Here is a 20001-nt window from a genome sequence, read left to right as displayed (position 1 = left end):
ATTCTTTATATACATTGGTTCAATTTGCTAATATTTTGTTGACAGTTTTTTCATCTGTGTTCATAAAAGATACGGTCTGTAGTTTTGCTTTGATTGTCTTTATCTGGTTTTAGTATTAGGGTAATGCTGGCTTCACAGAATGATTTAGGAAATGTTCTCTCAGCTACTGTTTTCTGGAAGAGATCGTAACTAATTGGTATTGCTTCTTTCTTTTTTCCTTTTTTCTTTTTTTTTTTTTTGAGATGGAGTCTCACTCTGTTGCCCAGACTGGAGTGCAGTGGCGTGATCTGGATTCACTGCAACCTCTGCCGCCCAGGTTCAAGCAATTCTCCTGCCTCAGCCTACCAAGTAGCTGGGATTACAGGCGCCTGCCATGGCGCCCAGCTAATTTTTGTATTTTTAGTAGAGACAGGGTTTCACCATCTTGGCCAGGCTGGTCTTGAACTCCTGGTCTTGTGAGCCACCCGCCTCGGCTTCCCAAAGTGCTAGGATTACAAGTGTGAGCCACCGCGCCCAGCCAGTATCACTTCTTTCTTAAATGTTTGGTGGAATTTACCAGTGAACCCCCATCTAGACCTGGTGCTTTCCTTTTTGGAAAGTTACTAATTATTGATTCAATTTTTAAATAGATACAGGCTACACTAAGATGATCTGTTTCTTTTTGTGTGGGCTTTAACAGATTGTGTCTTTCTAGGAATTGGTCCATTTCATCTCTTATCAAATTTGTGAGCATGGAAGTATTCCTAATATGTATTATTCTTTTAATGTTTATGGGATCAGTAGTGATGGCCCCTCTTTCATTTCTGATATTAGCACTTTATGTCTTTTCTAGTTTTTTTTTGGTTACTTTGCCTAGAGGTTTATCAGTTATATTGATTTTTCCCAAAGAAACATATTGATTTCATTCCTTTTCTCAATAGATTTCTTATTTTCAGTTTTATTTATTTCAGTTTTTATTTTTGTATCTCTTTTCTTCTGTTTGCTTTAGGCTTACATTGCTTTTCTTTCTCTAGTTTCCTAAATTGAAGGTAAGATTATTGATTTTAAATGTTCTTTCTTAATATATTCACTAAGTGCTATAAATTTCACTGAAGTATTGCTTTCACTGCATCCCACAAAATTTTGACAAGTTGCATTTCATTTTAATTTAGTTCAAAATATTTTAAAATTTCTCTTGAGACTGCTTTGACCCATATATTATTTATTTATTTATTATTTTTGAGATGGTCTTACGCTGTTGCTCAGGCTGGAGTGATCCTCCTGCCTCAGCCTCTCGAGTAGCTGGGACCACAGGTGCACACCATCAGCTAATTTTTAATTTTTTGGAGAGATGGGGTCTCCCTGTGTTGCCCAGGCTTGTCTTGAACTCCTGGGCTCAAGCAGTCCATCCCTTTGGCCTCCCAAAGTGCTGGGATTACAGGCATGAGCCACCATGCCTGGCTGACCCATGTGTTTTAGAAGTGTGTTGTTTCATCTCTAGATATTTTAGGATTTTCCAGCTATCTCTCTTACTGACTTCTAGTATAATTACATTTTTAAGAAATTTATTTTTTATTTTTTAAATTGAAATAAAAATATAGATCTGATTTACCATCTTTACTATTTTTAAGTGTACAGTTAATAAATACTTTATATATTTTTTCAAAAATAATTTCATTGTGGTCCAGGAGCATACTTTGTATGATTTCTATTTTTAAAATTTTGCTAAACTATGTTTTATGGCCCAGAATGTGGTCTTAGGGAATGTATCATATGAGCTTGAGAAGAATGTGTATTCTGCTTTTGGTGAATGAAGTGTTCCATAAATATCTTCAATTCTCAGCTACCTTCCATGTCTTCTTAGTGGAGGTAGGAGTAGATATAACATTTTTTGGCTTTTTTTTTTTGTAGTGATGAGATTTCACCAAGTTGCCCAGGCTGGCTTGAACTCGTGGGCTCAAGAGATCCGCCTGCCTCAGCCTCCCAGAGTTCTGGGACTACAGGAATGAGCCACCACACCTGGCGGGGTATAACTTTTTAATAAATTATCCACTGCTTTCAACATAAACCACTTCTATATCCAATTCCCAAATCTATCTTGGAATTTTAATAGCTCTTCTAACAGGGTTTTAACTCTAAGGGAGCAAGCCTTTACACCAGTGTCAAAATTACCTCACTGTTCTATTTGAATATTCTTCAAGGTTCTTCCTCCTTCCTTTACCCAGAGAGGATTTTTATTTCTTTTTTTTCTTTTTAATAATGAATAAACTGGTCTTTTTTCCTCTGTGCGTTATAGTATAAGCCCTATTCTCTTAAGGAATCCAGGTCTTGACTTCTAGGAACACAACTCTCCTAGCTTCTCAAAAAAGCACCCCCACCCCCACCTTTTTTTTTTTTTTTTTTTGAGACGGAGTCTCTCTCTGTTGCCCAGGCTGGAGTGCAGTGGCACAATCTCAGCTCACTGCAAGCTGGGCCTCCTGGGTTCACGCCATTCGCCTGCCTCAGCCTCCCAAGTAGCTGGGACTACAGGTGCCCACCACTATGCCTGGCTAATTTTTTTGTGTTTTCAGTAGAGATGGGGTTTCACTGTGTTAGCTAAGATGGTGTTGATCTCCTGACCTCATGATCTGCCCACCTCGGCCTCCCAAAGTGCTGGGATTATAGGTGTGAGCCACTGCACCCAGCCTTTTTTATTTATTTATTTATTTTTTTGACAGAGTCTCACTCTTGCCTAGGCTGGAGTGCAGTGGCGCAATCTCAGCCCACTGCAACGTCCGCCTCCTAGGTTCAAGCAATCCTCATGCCTCAGCCACCCAAATAGTTGGGACTACAGGTGCACACCACCACCCCCAGCTAATTTTTGTATTTTTAGTAGAGACAGGGTTTCATCGTGCTGGCCAGGCTGGTCTCGAATTCCTGGGCTCACTTGATAGGCACACCTTGGGCTCAAAAGCACAACTCCTGTTTTGTTTTGTTTTGTTTTTGGAAACAGAATCTTGCTCTGTCACCCAAGCTGGATTGCAGTGGCGTGATCTTGGCTTACTGCAACCTCCACCTCCCAGGTTCAAGTGATTCTCCTGCCTCAGCCTCCCAAGTAGCTGGGATTACAGGCATGCATCACCACGCCCAGCTAATTTTTCTGTTTTTAGTAGAGACAGGGTTTCACCATTTGGCCAGTCTGGTCTCAAACTCCTGATCTCAAATGATCCACCCTCCTCAGCCTCCCAAAGTTCTGGGATTACAGGCGTGAACCACCACCCCCGGCCATCCATTCATAATAAATAAGAAATACTTTGATCCTAAGACTATTTTTTTCTGCCAAGGATTCAGCTTCCCAAGTAGCCACCATGCTGGGCTAGTTTTTTGTTTGTTTGTTTGTTTGTTTATTTGTTTTTGGTAGAGATAGGACCTCACTATTGAGCCTAGGCTGGTCTCAAACTCCTGGGCTCCAGCAGTCCTCCTGCCTTGGCCTCTCAAAGTGCTGGGATTACAGGTGTGAGCCACCATGTTCAGCCCCACCAAAGATTTTGAGAGCCCATTTTGGAACTCAAAACCAAAAATTTGACTCTTTATTCTTATTATTTGATTCCTTTCTTCCTGGGACAATAAACTTCAGCCTCACTGTCTCTATTTAGTTAGAAGAGCTTTCAGTAAGAAGGAATTACTGAGAAGAAAATTATTAATAAGAGGAGAAAATACATTGTCATCCAATTCAGAATGCTATTCTGAAAATTATGTAATATTTATTATACTTTCTATTGCTTCCCTTTTTTTCCCTGTCTTTTGCTGGCTTGGATAGATTTCCTTTATTCCTTTTCTTATTCCTATGTTAATTTGTAAAGTTTTACTTTGCTTGTCAATACTCAGTTACTCTAGTGGTTACTTTCCTATTTCTAATAATCATGAATAAACCTCTATCATTATGTCAATATAAATAGTAAGTTATAGCAGTTAAGTGCTCCATCAAAATAATTTACTTGTGGCCAGGCACAGTGGCTCATGCCCGTAATTCCAGCACTTTGGGAGGCCAAGGTAGGCGGATCACTTGAGATCAGGAGTTCGAGACCAGCCTGGCCAACATGGTGAAACCCCATCTCTACTAAAAGTACAAAAATTAGCTGGGCCTGGTGGCGCGCGCCTGTAGTCCCAGCTACTTAGGAGGCTGAGGCACAAGAATCACTTTAACCTGGAAGGTGGAGGTTGTAGTGAGCTGAGATCACACCATTGTACTCCAGCCTGGGTGACAGAGCAAGAATCCATCTCAAAAAAAAAAAAAAAAAATTTATTTGCCATTCCCCTTACCTTTTTCTACCATGAAAATATAATTAAAAGGTTGAGCACAAATATTCCAGGCAAAAACAAATAAGAAGAAAGCAGGGATTGCAATGTTCAAAACAAAGTAAAATTCAAGATTAAAATCATTAATTTTACAGGCAGTGGTTCACACCTGTAATCCCAGCACTTTGGGAGGCCGAGGTGGGCGGATCATGAGTTCAGGAGATCGAGACCATACTGGCTAACATGGTGAAACCCCACCTCTACTAAAAATACAAAAAATTAGCTGGGCGTGGTGGCAGGCACCTGGAGTCCCAGCTACTCAGGAGGCTGAGGCAGGAGAATGGCGTGAACCCAGGAGGCAGAGGTTGCAGTGAGCTGAGATCGCGCCATTGCACTCCAGCCTGGGTGACAGAGCGAGACTCCATCTCAAAAAATAATAAAATAAAATAAAATAAAATAATTAAAGGGGAAAAGAGGATATGTAGTTATAAGAGGTACACCCAAAAAGAAAATTTAAGTCATAAATTTTTTTTTCTTTTTTTTTTTTTTTTGAGATGGAGTCTTGCTCTGTCGCCCAGGCTGGAGTGCAGTGGTGCGATCTTGGCTCACTGCAACCTCTGCCTCCCTGGTTCAAGTGATTCTCCTGCTTCAGCCTCCCGAGTAGCTGGGACTACAGGCACATGCCACCACACCCAGCTAATTTTTTGTATTTTTAGTAGAGACGGGGTTTCACTGTGTTCGCCAAGATGGTCTCAATCTCCTGATCTCATGATCCGCCCGCCTCAGCCTCCCAAAGTGCTGGGATTATAGGCGTGAGCCACTGGGCCCAGCCTAAATTCTTGTTTTAAAACAACATGGCAATCAAGAATGAAATAATATATCACTACAGACCTAACAGATACCAAAAGAATAATGAGGAACCACTACAAAAAGTTTTACAGACGTACATTTGATACCTTAGATAAATGGACCAATTTCTCAAAAAGCACAAACTACTACATCTCACCCAATGTGAACTAGGTAAGTTGAATATCTTTATAGCTATTAAGAAAATTGAATTTCGCCAGGCGCGGTGGCTCATGCCTGTAATCCCAGCACTTTGGGAGGCTGAGGCGGGCAGATCACCTGAGGTTGGGAGTTTGAGACCAGCCTGACCAACATGGAGAAACCCCATCTCTACTAAAAATACAAAATTAGCCAGGCATGATGGCACGTGCCTGTAATCCCAGCACTTTGGGAAGCTGAGGCAGGTGGATTACCTGAGGTTGGGAGTTTGAGACCAGCCTGACCAACATGGAGAAACCCCGTCTCTACTAAAAATACAAAATTAGCCAGGCATGGTGGCACGTGCCTGTAATCCCAGCTACTTGGGAGGCTGAGGCAGGAGAATCGCTTGAACCCAGGAGGTGGAGGTTGCAGTGAGCCGACACCATGCCATTGCACTCCAGCCTGGGAAAACTCCATCTCAAAAAAAAAAAAAAAAAAGAAAGAAAAAAGAAAATTGAATTTATAACTTCAAATCTCCCAAGAAAAATAAATAATCAGGCCCAGATGCTTTCACTGGAGAATTATAACAAACCTTTAAAAATGAATTAACACTAATTCTACACAATCTCTTCTAGAAAAATAAAAGAGAAGGAAAGGGAACCCTATCCAATTCATTTTATGAGGCCAGCATCACCCTGATACCAAAACCAGAGAAAGACTGCACAAAAATAAAACTACAGACCAATATCCTTCATGAATATAGATGCAAAAAATATTTAACCAAATATTAGCAAATAAAATTCAGCAATGTGAAAAAAAGAATTATACACCATGACCAAGTTTTGTTTTTTCCAGGGATGCAGGATTGGTTTATATTTGAAAATCAAACATTGAATTCACCATGTTAGCAGGCTAAATAAGAAAAATCCCATGATCATATCAATTGGTACAGAATAAAGCATTTGGCTAAGCTTTACATCCATTCATGATAAAAACTCCCAGAAAACTAGGTAGAGAGTGAAAACTACCTGAATGTAATAAGAACATCTACAAAAAGCCTATAGTTAATGTTTTACTTAATGGTGAAAGACTGAATCTTTCCCCCTGCAGGATACAGTAGCAACATATAAAAATCAATTATATTTCTGTATACTAGCAATGAACAATTTAATCAAAATAAAAATACAATTTAAAATCACTCAAAAAATGAAATATTTAGATGTAAATTTAACAAAATATATACAGGACCTATTAAATGAAAACCACAAGACACTGATGAAAGAAATCAAAGATGTAAATAAATAGAGATTTGCTGTGTTTATAAACTGGAAGACACAACATAATAAAGATACCAGTTCTCCTCAAACTGACACATAGGCTTAACCCAATTCATATCATAATCCGAACAAGATTCTTTGTAGATACAGATAAGAAAATTTTAAAATTTATATTTTACAATATAAATTTTCTAAAAGACGAACAAGACTAGCTAAAACAATTTTGGAAAATAATAACTTGGAGAAATCGCTCTTTTCTGTTTCAGTAATATGTGGGATTGCTGATGGGATACACACATAGATCAGTGGAACATAGGAAACCCTTAAATAGAGTTTTTGCACTTTTTAAATTTAGCATAATATTCTTTTTTTTTTTTTTTTTTGAGACAGACTCTCACTCTGTCACCCAGACTGGAGTGCAGTGGCACTATCTCAGCTCACTGCAAGCTCCACCTCCCGAGTTCACGTCATTCTCCTGCCTCAGCCTCCTGAGTAGCTGGGACTACAGGCACCCACCACCACACCTGGCTAATTTTTTGTATTTTTAGTAGAGACGGGGTTTCATCATGTTGGCCAGGATGGTCTCGATCTCCTGACCTCGTGATCCGCCCACCTCAGCCTCCCAAAGTGCTGGGATTAAGGCATGAGCCACCGTGCCTGGCCAATTTAGCATAATATTCTTAAAGTTCATCCACATTGTACCATGTGTTAGTATTTCATTCCTTTTTTTTTTTTAAGATTTGGGGTTGGCTGGGCATGGTGGCTCATGCCTGTAATTCTACCACTTTGGGAGGCCAAGGCAGGCAGATCACAAGGTCAGGAGATCGAGACCATCCTGGCTAACACAGTGAAACCCCATCTCTACTAAAAATACAAAAACAAAATTAGCCAGGCTTGGTGGCGGGCACCTGTAGTCCCAGCTACTAGGGAGGCTGAGGCAGGAGAATGTTGTGAACCCAGGAGGCGGAGCTTGCAGTGAGCTGAGATGCCACTGCACTCCAGCCTGGGTGACAGAGCAAGACTCTGTCTCAAAAAAAAAAAAAAAATTGTTGGGGTTTCACTCCGTCTCCCAGGCTGGAGTGCAGTGGTGCAGTCATGGCTCACTGCAGCCTTGGCTCACTGCAGCCTCAAACTCCTGGGCTCAAGAGATTCTCCTGGCCGGGCGCAGTGGCTCACGCCTGTAGTCCCAGCACTTTGGGAGGCCAAGGCAGGTGGATCACTTGACCTCAGGAGTTCGAGACCAGCCTGGCCAACATGGTGAAACCCCGTCTCTACTAAAAATACAAAAATTAGCTGGGCATGGTGGTGCACATCTATAATCCCAGCTATTTGGGAGGCTGAGGCAGGAGAATCCATTGAACCTGGGAGGCAGAGGTTGCAATGAGCTGAGATCTTGTCATTGCACTCCATCCAGCCTGGGCGACAGAGCAAGACTTCATCTCAAAAAAAAAAAAAAAAAAAAAAAAAAATGGAGATTCTCCTGCCTCAGCCTCCTGAGTAGCTGGGACCACAGGTGCATACCACCACAAACTGTTAAGTTTAAAATTTTTTTTAGAGACAGAGTATCACTATGTTGCCCAGGCTCATCTGGAACTCCTGGCTTCAAGCAGTTCTCCCACCTTGACCTCTCAAAATGCTGGGATTACAGGCATGAGCGATTGTGCCCAGCTCAGCTCATTCCTTTTTATTGCTGAATAGTGGTCCATTGTATGGATATACTACATTTTACTTGATGATAGACATTTGGATTGTTTTCATTTAATGTATAAGTAACATGCTATAAATACTCATGTACAAGTTTTTGTATGGATATGTTTTTGTATTTCTTGGGTATATTATGCATATATGAGTGGAAGTGCTAGGTCATAGGATAACTCTGCATTTATTTAGCATTTTAAGAAACTACCAAGCTTTGATTCAAAGTGGCTGCACCATTTTACATTCACACCAGCAGTGCATGTGGGTTCTAATTTCCCTACATCCAGAACCCGTGTTTTTTATCTTTAACCATTTAGTTCCTAGCATATAAATATTTCTTAAAAGTGAATGTTTAAAGAATGAAGTCAATAAGAAAATAAACAAATGAACTGAGGTCAGATTAGTTTGTTGGGTTTTTTTTTTGTTTTTTGTTTTTTGTTTTGAGACATAGTCTCACTCTGTAACCCAGGCTGGAGTGCAGTGGCACCATCACAGCTCACTATAGCCTTGACTTGGCCTGGGCTCACTGATTCTCCCACCTCAGCTTCCCGAGTAGCTAAGACTATAGGCGCAAGCCACCATACCTGGGTAATTTTTATATTTTTGTATTATATTTTACCATATTATCCAAGCTGAGCTTGAACTCCTGGATTCAAGTGATCTGCCCCTCAGCCTCCCAAAATACTGGGATTACAGGGGTGTGCCACCACGCCCAGCCTGAAGCCCAGATTTGTATCATTTGCCTGTTTCTGTGGTATAAATACCCTCACCACCATGACATAACAAGATAATGTGGTGGAGTGTACATATATATGGAGGAGAGTTATGGAAGATTTTCTCCCCATGGCAGAGTAATTATCTGGAGCCATATTACATATACAATGGGGATGTGATAAAAGACCTCACAATTTTTTAAAGCTTTATGTCTAAAAGCAGGGTGAAAACATTTTACAGTTGTTCAACATTTTGCATTCTCATTAGTAGAGGAAGACTGCCTTTTTTCTTTTTTGAAAAAATACTTCAGTGATACTTTTGTGCCCCTTTCCCACAGCTTGCCCACAAAAAATGGCAAAATTCAAGAATGAAGTTTGGGGGAATAAGAGGCTAAACTTTTTTCAAATTAGTGTAACACTTTGCCTTCATTGTGGGCAGAATTGCACCTATCTGAATTCATGATGGTGTGATCTGGGTTTTCAGTAAATTATTTAAAAAAAATTTTTCCCTCTCACTGAGCCCAGAGAATGAAATGGAGTATGACCCCAGGTTAGGAGGAGTTTCCATCAGACATTCCTAAAAGGACAAGAAAAGATGTCAGGTTGGGGCCAAGGAGAGAGATCACCAATCCAAGTCCCCCAGGGAGGGGCTTGGCCCCTGGGCTCCAGGAACACTAATATCTGTAACATCCAGATGTGTTTTCTTTCCCATATCGTCATTCCCTTTGTTTAACTCAAGTCTAGATAAAACTAGAGCCTGAACTTGGCGATGCTTTGGGTAAGTAAAAGAAGGACCTGGTTCTCTGCTGGCCTGAGGCAGCACAGAAAAGAGAAAAGCGGTCCAGAGAAGGCAGATAAAGGATGGCAAGAAGTCACCAGTCAACACCAGAGTCTCTTGGGGCAGCACCTGGCTGGGTCACAAGTGACTACCAATGGCAACACGTGAACATTCCTCATAATTCCCCAACACACTGGAGAGAGGAACCAGGAGAAAGGCTATACTTCCTAGAAGCACAAACACACCATGCAGAACAGACTATTCTCACTCATGCTTAAGGGAACTCTGACTCTTGAACCCAGACATTTAAGATCCCAAGTTCCATGTACCTGCTCATTCATTCCTGCCCCCATTAAAACTCATCCTTCCCTGCCACAGTCTATCCTAAAGGGGTTCAGCCTTATTTGGCTGGAGTTTGGGGTTTGTAAACATTCAAAATTTACTTAATGAGCTTTATAAAATTAACAATATTGTATCTGAACAAGATTTTGGATTGTGCAGTGGCTATGGACTGGCAAAAAGCATCCTACCTGGCTAGGCACAGTGGCTAATGCCTGTAACCCCAGCACTTTGGGAGGCCAAGGTGGAAGAATCACTTGAGGCCAGGAGTTCAAGACTAGTCTGGGTAACATAGACCTCCATCTCTAAAAATAAAAATAAAAATACTTAGCACAGGATGCTGAAGTAGGAGGGTTGCTTGAGCCCAGGAATTTGAGGGCTATGATTGTGCCATTGCACTCCAGCCTGGGCAGTAGAATGAGACCTCATCTCTCTTTTTTAAGAAAATTTTCTCCAAAGCAGTTTATTAATTTTTTCAATTCTAATTTTTGTGGGTACATAGTAGGTATATATATTTATGGGGTACATAAGATGGTTTTATACAGGCGTGCAATGCATAATAATCTCATTATGGAGAACGGGGTATCTGTCCCCTCAAGCATTTATCCTTAGTGTTATAAACAATCCAGTTATACTCATTTAGTTATTTTAAAATGTACAATTAAATTATTACTGACTATAGTCACCCTGTTGTGCTATCAAATAGTAGGCCTTATTCATTCTTTATTTTTTTTTGTACCCATTAACCATCCCTACCTCCCCCTACCCTCAACTACCCTTCTCAGCCTCTGGTAGCCATCCTTCTGTTTTCTATCTCCATGAGTTCAGTTGTTTTAACTTTTAGATCCCACAAATAAGTGAGAACATATGATGTTTGTCTTTCTGTGCCTGGCTTATTTTACTTAACATAATGATCTCCAGTTCCATCCATGTTATTGCAAATGATAGGATCTCATCCTTTTTATGGCCGAATAATACTCTGTTGTATACGTGTACTGCAGCCTCAACTTCTGGGGCCCAGGTGATTCTCCCACCTCAGCCTCCGGAGTAGCTAGGACTATAGGCATATGCCACCACTCCTGGCTAATTTTTTGTATTTTTTTGTAGAGACACAGTTTTGCCATGTTTCCCAGGCTGGTCTCAAACTCATGTGCTCAAGCAGTTTACCCACCTCAGTCTCCCAAAGTGCTGGGATTACAGGCACGAGCCACTGCACTCAGCCCACATTTTCTTTTATCTATTCGTCTGTTGATGGACACTTAGGTTGCCTCCAAATCTTGGCTGTTGTGAACAGTGTTGCTACAAATGTAGGAGTGCAGCAGATATCTCTTCAATATACTGATTTCTTTCCTTACCCAGCAGTGAGATTGCTGGTCATATGGTAGCTCTAGTTTTAGTTCCATAGTGGTTGTACTAATTTACATTCCCACCAACAGTGTAGAAGGGATCCCTTTTCTCCACATCCTCACCAGCATTTGTTATTACCTGTCTTTTGGATATAAGCCATTTTAACTGGGGTGAGATGATATCACATTGTAGTTTTGATTTGCATTTCTCTGATGATTAGTGAACAGTCACCTTTTCATATGCATGTTTGCCATTTGTGTGTCTTTTTTTGAGAAATGTCTATTCAAATCTTTTGCCTATTTGATCAGATTAGATTTTTTCCTATGGAGTTGTTTGAGTTTCTTTTTTCTGAGACGGAGTCTCGCTCTGTTGCCCAGGCTGGAGTGCAGTGGCGCAATCTCAGCTTACTGCAAGCTCCGCCTGCTGGTTCACACCATTCTCCTGCCTCAGCCTCCTGAGTAGCTGGGACTACAGGCGCCCGTCACCATGCCTGGCTAAATTTTTGTATTTTTAGTAGAGACGGGGTTTCACCGTGTTAGCCAGGATGGTCTCGATCTCCTGACCTCATGATCTGCCTGCCTCAGCCTCCCAAAGTGCTGGGATTACAGGCGTGAGCCACTGCACCCGGCTTGAGTTTCTTATATACTCTGGTTATTAATGCTTTGTTAGATGGATAGTTTGCAAATGTTTTCTCATATTCTGTGGGTTGTCTCTTCACTTTGTTGATTGTTTCCTTTGCTGTGCAGAAGCCTTTTCACTTGATGTGAGCCCATTTGTCCATTTTTACTTTGGTTGCCTGTGTTTGTAGGGTATTACCCAAGAAGTTTTTGCCCAGAGCAATGTCCTGGAGATTTTTCCCCATGTTTTCTTGTAGTTGTTTCATAGTTTAATGTCTTAGATTTAAGCGTTAATCCATTTTGATTTGATTTTTGTATATAGCAAGAGATAGGGGTCTAGTTTCAGTCTTCTGCATAGGGATATCCAGTTTTCCCAGCACCATCTATTGAAGAGACTGTCTTTCCCTGTTCTTGGCACCTTTGTCGAAAATGAGTTCGCTCGGTGTGTGGATTTGTTTCTGGGTTCTCTATTCTGTTCCATTGGTCAATGTGTCTGTTTTTATGCCAGTACCATGCTGGTTTGGTTGCTATAGCTCTGTAGTATAATTTGAAGTCAGGTAATGTGATTCCTCCAGATTTGTTCTTTTTGCTTAGGATAGCTTTGGCTATTCTGGGTCTTTTATGGTTCCATATAAATTTTAATATTTTTTCTATTTCTGTGAAGAATGTCATTGATATTTTGATAGGGATTACATTGAATCTGTAGATTGCTTTGGGTAGTATGGACATTTTAACAATGTTGATTCTTCCAATCCATGAACATGGAATATCTTTCCACTTTTTGGTATCCTCTTCAATTTCTTTCATCGGTGTTTTATCGTTTTCATTACAGAGATCTTTCACTTCTTTGGTTACGTTAATTCCTAGGTATGTAATTTTATTTGTGGCTATTACAAATGGGATTACTTTTTTATTTCTTTTTCAGATTGTTCACTGTTGCATACAGAAATGCTTCTGATTTTTTATGTTGATTTTTTATCCTACAACTTTACTGAATTTATCAGTTTTAATAGTTTTTTTGTGGAGCCTTGAGGTTTTTCCACATACAAGATCATATCATCTGCAAACAAGGTTAATTTGACGTCTTCCTTTCCAGTTTGGATACCTTTTATTTCTTTCTCTTGTCTGATTGCTTTAGCTAGGACTTCCAGCACTATATTGAATAACATTTGTGAAGGGGGGCACCCTTGTCATATTCCAGATCTTAGAGGAAAGGGTTTCAGTTTTTCCTCATTCAGTATGATACTAGCTGTAGGTCTGTGGTATATGGCTTTTATTATGTTGAGGTATGTTCCTTCTATACCTAGTTTTTTTATAAGGGTTCTTATCATGAGGGTATGCCGAACTTTATCAAATGCTTTTTCAGCATCTACTGAAATGACCATATGGATTTTGTCCTTCATTCTGTTGATATGATGTATCACATTAATTGATTTGCATATGTTGAACCATCCTTGCATCCCAGGGATAAATCCCACTTGATCACAATGAATAATCTTCTTAATGTATTCTTGAATTAGATTTGCTAGTAATTTGTTGAAGATTTTTATCAGATATTCATCAGAGATATCTGATATGCATCAGAGACCAATGCCTGTAGTTAGTTTCCTTCCTTCTTTCCTTCCTTCCTTCCTTCCTTTCTTCCTTCCTTCCTTCTTTCCTTCCTTCCTTTCTCTCTTTCTTTCTTTTTCTTGAGGTGTATTTGTCTGGTTTTTGGAATCAGGGTAATATTGGCCTTGTGGAATGAGTTTGGAAGTATCCCTTCCTCTTCTATAGTTTGAGTGGGATTGGTATTGGTTCTTCTTTAAATGTTTGGTAGAATTAAGCAGTGAAGCCATTGGGTCCCAGGCTATTCTTTTTTTTTTTTTTTTTTTTTTTGAGACGGAGTTTCACTCTTATTGCCCAGGCTGCAGTGCAATGATGCGATTTTGGCTTACCGCAACCTCCGCCTTCTGGGTTCAAGTGATTCTGTTGCCTCAGCCTCCCAAGTAGCTGGGATTACAGGCATGCACCACTATGCCCAGCTAATTTTGTATTTTTAGTAGACAAGGGGTTTCTCCATGTTGGTCAGGCTGGTCTCAAACTCCTGACCTCAGGTGATCTGCCCATCTCGGCCTCCCAAAGTGCTGGGATTATGGGAATGAGCCACTGCACCCGGCCCTTTTTCCATCTCTTTATTTTCAGTCTGTTTGTGTCTTTATAGGTGAAGTGTGTTTCTTGTAGGCAAAAAATCAATGAGTCTTGCATTTTTACCCATTCAGCCACCCCATGTCTTTTGATTAGAGAGTTTAGTCCATTTACATTCAGTGTTATTATTGATAAATAAGCACTTACTCCTTCCACTTTGTTATTTATTTTCTGGTTGTTTTGTGGTCTTCTTTTCCTTCTTTCTTTCCTTCCTGTCTTCTTTTTTTTGTAAAGGTGCTTTTCTCTGATGATATAGTTTCTTGTGGCCAGGTATGGTGGCTCATGGCCATAATCCCAGCGTTTTGGGAGGCCGAGGCAGGCGGATCACCTGAGGTCAGGAGTTCAAGACTGGCCTAGCCAACATGGAGAAACCCTGTCTCTACTAGAAATACAAAAATTAGCTGGACATGGTGGTGGGCACCTGTAATCCCAGCTACTTGGGAGGCTGAGGGAGGTGAATTGCTTGAACCTGGGAGGCAAAGGTTGCAGTGATCCAAGACCGCGCCACTGCAATCCAGCCTGGACGACAGAGTGAGACTCTGTCTCAAATAATAATAATAATAACAATTTAGTTTCTTGCTTTTTATTTTTTGTGTATCTATTATATGTTTTTTTGGCTTGAGGTTACCATGAGACTTGCAAACACTATATTATAACCCATTATTTTAAACTGATAACAACTTAACACTGTTTGTATAAACAAACAAGCAAAAATAAAACTAGTAAGAACTCTACACCTTAACTTTATACCTCTGCTTTTTAACTTTTGGTTGTTTCCGTTTATATTTTACTGTGCTGTGTCTTGATAAGTTGTTGTTATTATTTTTGATTGGTGTATTATTTATTCTTTCTACTTAAAATAAGAGTAGTTTAAACACCACAGTTACAGTGTTATAATATTATGTGTTTTTCTGTGTATCTACTATTACCAGTGAGTTTTGTACCTTCAGGGTGGTTACTTATTGCTCATTAATATTCTTTTCTTTCTGATTGAAGTGCTCCCTTGAAAGCATTGCTTGTAGGACAGGTCTGATATTGATGAAATCCCTCAGCTTTTGTTTGAGACAGTATTTCTCCTTCATGTTTGAGGGATATTTTCACTAGATATACTACTCTAGGGTAAAAGCTTTTTCCTTCAGAACTTTAAATATGTCATGCCACTCTCTTCTGGCCTGTAAGGTTTCCACTGAGAACTCTGTGACCAGAAATATTGGAGCTCCACTATACGTTATTTGTTTGTTTTCTTTCTCTCTTTTTTTATTAAAAAAAAAATTGATTTTCCCAGCCCCAGCCCCGGCAGTCCATGGGGCTGAGGAAGCCTGGCTGATTTGTTTGTTTTCTCTTTTGCTTTTAGGATCCTTTATCCTTGATTTTTGGGAGTTTGATTATTAAATCCCTTGAGGTAGTCTTCTTTGGGTTAAATCTGCTTGGTGGTCTACAACCTTCTTGTACTTGGATATTGATACCTTTCTCTAGGTTTGGGAAGTTGTCTGTTATTATCCCTTTGAATAAACTTTCTACCGCTATCTCTTTCTCTACCTCCTCTTTAAGGCCAATAAATCAGATTTGCCCTTTTGAGACTATTTTCTAGATCCTGTAGGCATGCTTCCTTTTTTCTTTTTCTTTTTGCTCCTTTGGCTGTTTATTTTCAAATTGCCTTCTTCAGGCTCACTAATTCTTTCTTCTGATTGATCAATTCTGTTATTGAAAGACTCTGATGCATTCTTCAGTATGCCTATTGCATTTTTAGCTCCAGAATTTCTGCTTGATTCTTTTTAATTATTTCAATCTCTTTGTTAAATTTATCTGATAGAATTCTGAATTCCTTCTCTGTGTTATCTTGAGTTTCTTTGAATTTCCTCCAAGACAGCTATTTTGAATTCTCTGTCTGAAAGGTCAGATATCTGTTTCTCCAGGATCGGTCCCTGGTACCTTGTTTAGTTCATTTGATGAGGTCATGTTTTCTTGGATTGTCTTGATACTTATAGATGTTTGTCTGTGTTTGGGCATTGAAGAGTAAGGTATTTATTGTAGTCTTTGCAGTCTGGGCTTGTTTATACCTATCCTTCTTGGGAAGGCTTTCCAGATATTTGTAAGGACTTAAGTGTTGTAATCTAAGCTGTTTCTGCTTTAGAGGGCACCCCAAGCCCAGTAATGCTGTGGTTCTTGCAGATTCACAGAGATACTGCCTTGATGGTCTTAGACAAGATCCAGGCTAATCTGGATCGCCAGCCAGAGACTCTTGTTCTCTTCCCTGAATTTCTCTCAGACATACAGAGTCTATCTCTGTTCTGAGCCACCACTGGGGGTGCAGTGACACAAACACCCCTGAGGCCACCACCACTATGACTGCACTGGGTCAGACCTGAAGCCAGCACAGTACTGGGTCTTGCCCAAGGTCTGCTGTAACCACTCCCTGACTACCACCTATATTTGCTCAAGGCTCTACAATCAGCAGGTGGCAAGGCCAGCCAGGCTTGTGTCCTTCCCTTCAGGGTGGTGAGTTTCCCCGGGCTCTGGGTGGGTCCAGAGGAGCCAGGGACTAGATTCAAAAGCCTTAGAAGTATACCTGATGTTCTGTTGTACTGTGGCTGAGCTGGCACTCAAACCACTAGATGCAGACCTTCTCACTCTTCCTTTCCCTTTCCAAAGGCCACAGCCTTACCCTGTGGCCACCGCCACCATGGGCCCATGGGGTGTACTGCCAGACTACTGCCAAAATTCCCTTAAGGCCCAAGGGCTCTTCAGTCAGCTTGTGGTGAATGCTGTCTGGCCCAGGGCTCACCCTTCAGGAAATTGGGCTCCCCTCTGGCCCAGGGCAGGTCCAGAAATGCTGTCCAAGGCTAAGTCCTGGAATCGGGGAATCTAGCCCACTTGATACTCTACTCACCTGTGGCCGAGCTAGTACCTAAGGTGTAAGAGAAAGTCCCATTTACTCTTCCCTCTGCTTTTCTCAAGTGGAAGGAGTCTTGCCCCATAACCACCACAGCTGGGAATGTGCTTAGTCTCACCTGAAGCCAGCAAGTCTCAGACTCTCACCCAAAGCCCTCGATGTAGTGCCTGGGTATTGCTGCTGGTTATTCAGGGCCCAAGGGCTCTTCAGTTAGCGGGTGATGAACGCTGCCAGAACTGAGTCCTTCCCTTCAAGGCAGCAGGTTCCCTTCTGGCCCAGGGTGTGTCTAGTATTATCATCCAGAAGTTAGGGCCTGGAAAGTGGGCCCCAGCACTCTGACCAGTGCCCTATCTTGCTGTGGCTGAGCTGGTATCTAAGATATAAGACAAAGACCTCTGCACTTTTCCATCTCCTCTCCTCAAGTGGAGGGAAAGGGAGTCTCTCACAGCTGTGAGCTGTGCAGCCTGGGGTGAAGGGGGAGGGGTGATGCCCTTAGCCACCCCAGCTGGTTTCAAAGTAGGTCATGTCCCCACCACCCTCTCACCCAGTCCACTGTCTCGGGGCCAATTCAGCACTAGGACTCACCTAGGTTTTGCAGTCCTTGTGTCCTAGACTGCCTTTCAAGTTTCTTTGGGGCCCCAGAACACTTTAGCCCATGGTGGTGAGGCTTGCAGGAACTCAAGTTCCAGTGCTGGGATCTATCATTTCCCTCTAGCTAGAGCTGGTTTAAATGCTCCCCTGTTGGCAGGCATCAGCTGTGTTTGGTCCAGTTATCCTTTCTGATTTTTAGTTCTTATGAATGTGCTTTTTTGTGTGTAGATAGTTGTTAAGTTGGTGTCCTTGCTGCGGTGGGATGATCGGTGGAGCCTTCTAGTCCACCATCCACCCTGCCTAGACACCATCTTTAAAAAAAAAACAAAAAACATCCAGCTTAAGGTACAAATATTGCCACCGTTGTGACAGTTGGATTTGATTAAATTATTCACTTGGTCAACATTTATTGAGCATCTGCAATGAGCTGGGCCTACAAAACTGAATAATGATGCCAACTTGCCACTCCATTCTGTCAGGATGTAGCAGGGGAAAAGACATTTTAATCCATAATAACTACACAATGCAGTAGATTCATGACAGATATCAGCATCCATTTGTAAGGCTTTGGTTTCATTAGAGTCACTGAAGAAGCACCTCTGTTCTGGGCAATTAAGGACATGTCTTTCCCTTCAGTTTTTTTTTTTTTTTTTTCTTTTAATGGAAGGAAAAGGTTCATGAGGCAGTAGATTCACTCATTTCTGGGGAGGGATGCAGGTCCCACCACTTACTAGCTAGCTCTAGAGCAAACTCTTCAGTCTCTGTTTCCTCATGTACAAGATGGAGGTTTTATTGGGAAGTTGGGAGGATTAAATTAAGGCAATGAATGTAAAGTATTGCTTTAACACAGTGCCTAGAACAGAATGAATGGTTTTTATTTATTTGAGACAGGATCTTGCTCTGTTGCCCAGGCTAGAGTACAGTGGTGGTATCATAGCTCACTGCAACCTCAAACTCCTGGACTCAGCAATCCTCCTGGCTTAGCCTCCTGAGTAGCTGGGATTATAGGTGCACACCACTATGCCTGGCTAATTTTTTTTTTTTTTTTTTTGTAGAGACAGTGTCTTACTATGTTGCTCAGGCTGATCTTGAATTCCTGGCCAAAAGTGATCCTTTCAACTTGGCCTCCCAAAGTGTGGGGATTACAGGCATGAGCCACCAAGCCTGGCCTAATGTTAACATTATATTTGCTTTGTGCTCTCTTCTCAGAGAAGTAATTGCCACCTCCAGGACTCTATTACCTGTACTGGAGAAGTTCCTTCTGATATTGAGCCAACAAGTTATTAATGTAAATAAATTTTTTAAAAATGAAAACTAGAGGAAAAAATTATTTATTTTTAGTTTTTTTTTTTTTTTGAGACAGAGTCTCGCTTTGTCACCCACGCTGGAGTACAGTGGTGTGATCTTGGCTCACTGTTGCCTCAACCTCCCAGTTTCAAGCAGTTCACCTTCTTCAAGCCTCCCAAGTAGCTGGAACTACAGGCACATGCTACTACTCCCGGGTAATTTTTGTATTTTTAGTGGAGACGGGGTTTCACTATGTTGGCCAGACTGTTCTCAAACTCCTGACCTCAGGTGATCCACCCTCCTCAGCCTCCCAAAGTGCTGGGATTACAGGTGTGAGCCACCGCGCCTGGCCAAAAATATTTTAATTTCATACATATACTCAGCACCGTGGTAGATGCCTGTATACTATTATAGAATTAATGTAAACACAGTTTCCTAACTCTAGGTGATGTTCATCAGCCATGAGTTATCTGAGGGGTATGAAGTTCATCCCAGGAAAATTAGTAAACCAGAAGAGCTATGAAACTTGGCCTCACTTTGGGAGGCTGAGGCAGGTAGATCAGGAGTTTGAGACCAGCCTGGCCAACATGGAGAAACCCTGTCTCTACTAAAAATACAAAAATACGCCGGGTGTGATGGCATGCACCTGTAATCCCAGCTATTCGGGAGGCTAAGGCAGGAGAATCACTTAACCTGGGAGGCGGAGGTTGCAGTGAGCTGAGATTGCACCACTGCACTCCAGCCTGGGTGACGGAGTGAGACTCCATCCCAAAAAAAAAAAAAAAAAAGCTGGCCTCGAAGAAAAAAAGTATTTTAGGTAAAAAAGGAGGATGGCTATAGGAAGCATCTAGAAATATTGGGAAGTAATAAATCAAATATACATATATCATATTAAACATCTGCCAGATTTGGAAAGCAGGTGACCTCAATGCTGACCTCTTAACCTACAGGCAATCAGGGTCTTCTACTTTGATATAGTCCCTCCCACAGTGCCCCAGAATAAAGTGGACTCAATAACTATACCATGTGG

At 41.2% G+C, this 20001-nt stretch overlaps 1 protein-coding gene across 9 annotated transcripts in view; it reads left to right on the top strand.

Annotated features, from left to right (window-relative positions):
- TMEM116 (transmembrane protein 116) overlaps window positions 1-20001 on the top strand; it is a 213144-nt gene that overhangs the window by 96742 nt on the left and 96401 nt on the right. The window contains exon 11 of one of the 9 annotated variants that reach the window (XM_054528290.2): window positions 1891-2301. The exons of the other annotated variants lie outside the window; for them this stretch is intronic. Within the exon in view, the coding sequence (XP_054384265.1) occupies window positions 1891-1893 (3 nt within the window). The 3' untranslated portion in view covers window positions 1894-2301. Of the gene's footprint in view, window positions 1-1890; window positions 2302-20001 lie in introns of those variants that run through there. 9 annotated transcript variants of the gene reach the window in all.

This window comes from Pongo abelii, chromosome 10 (assembly GCF_028885655.2).
Source record: "Pongo abelii isolate AG06213 chromosome 10, NHGRI_mPonAbe1-v2.0_pri, whole genome shotgun sequence".
Taxonomy (NCBI): Eukaryota; Metazoa; Chordata; class Mammalia; order Primates; family Hominidae; genus Pongo; species Pongo abelii.
This window is presented reverse-complemented; position numbering and strand designations above follow the sequence as displayed.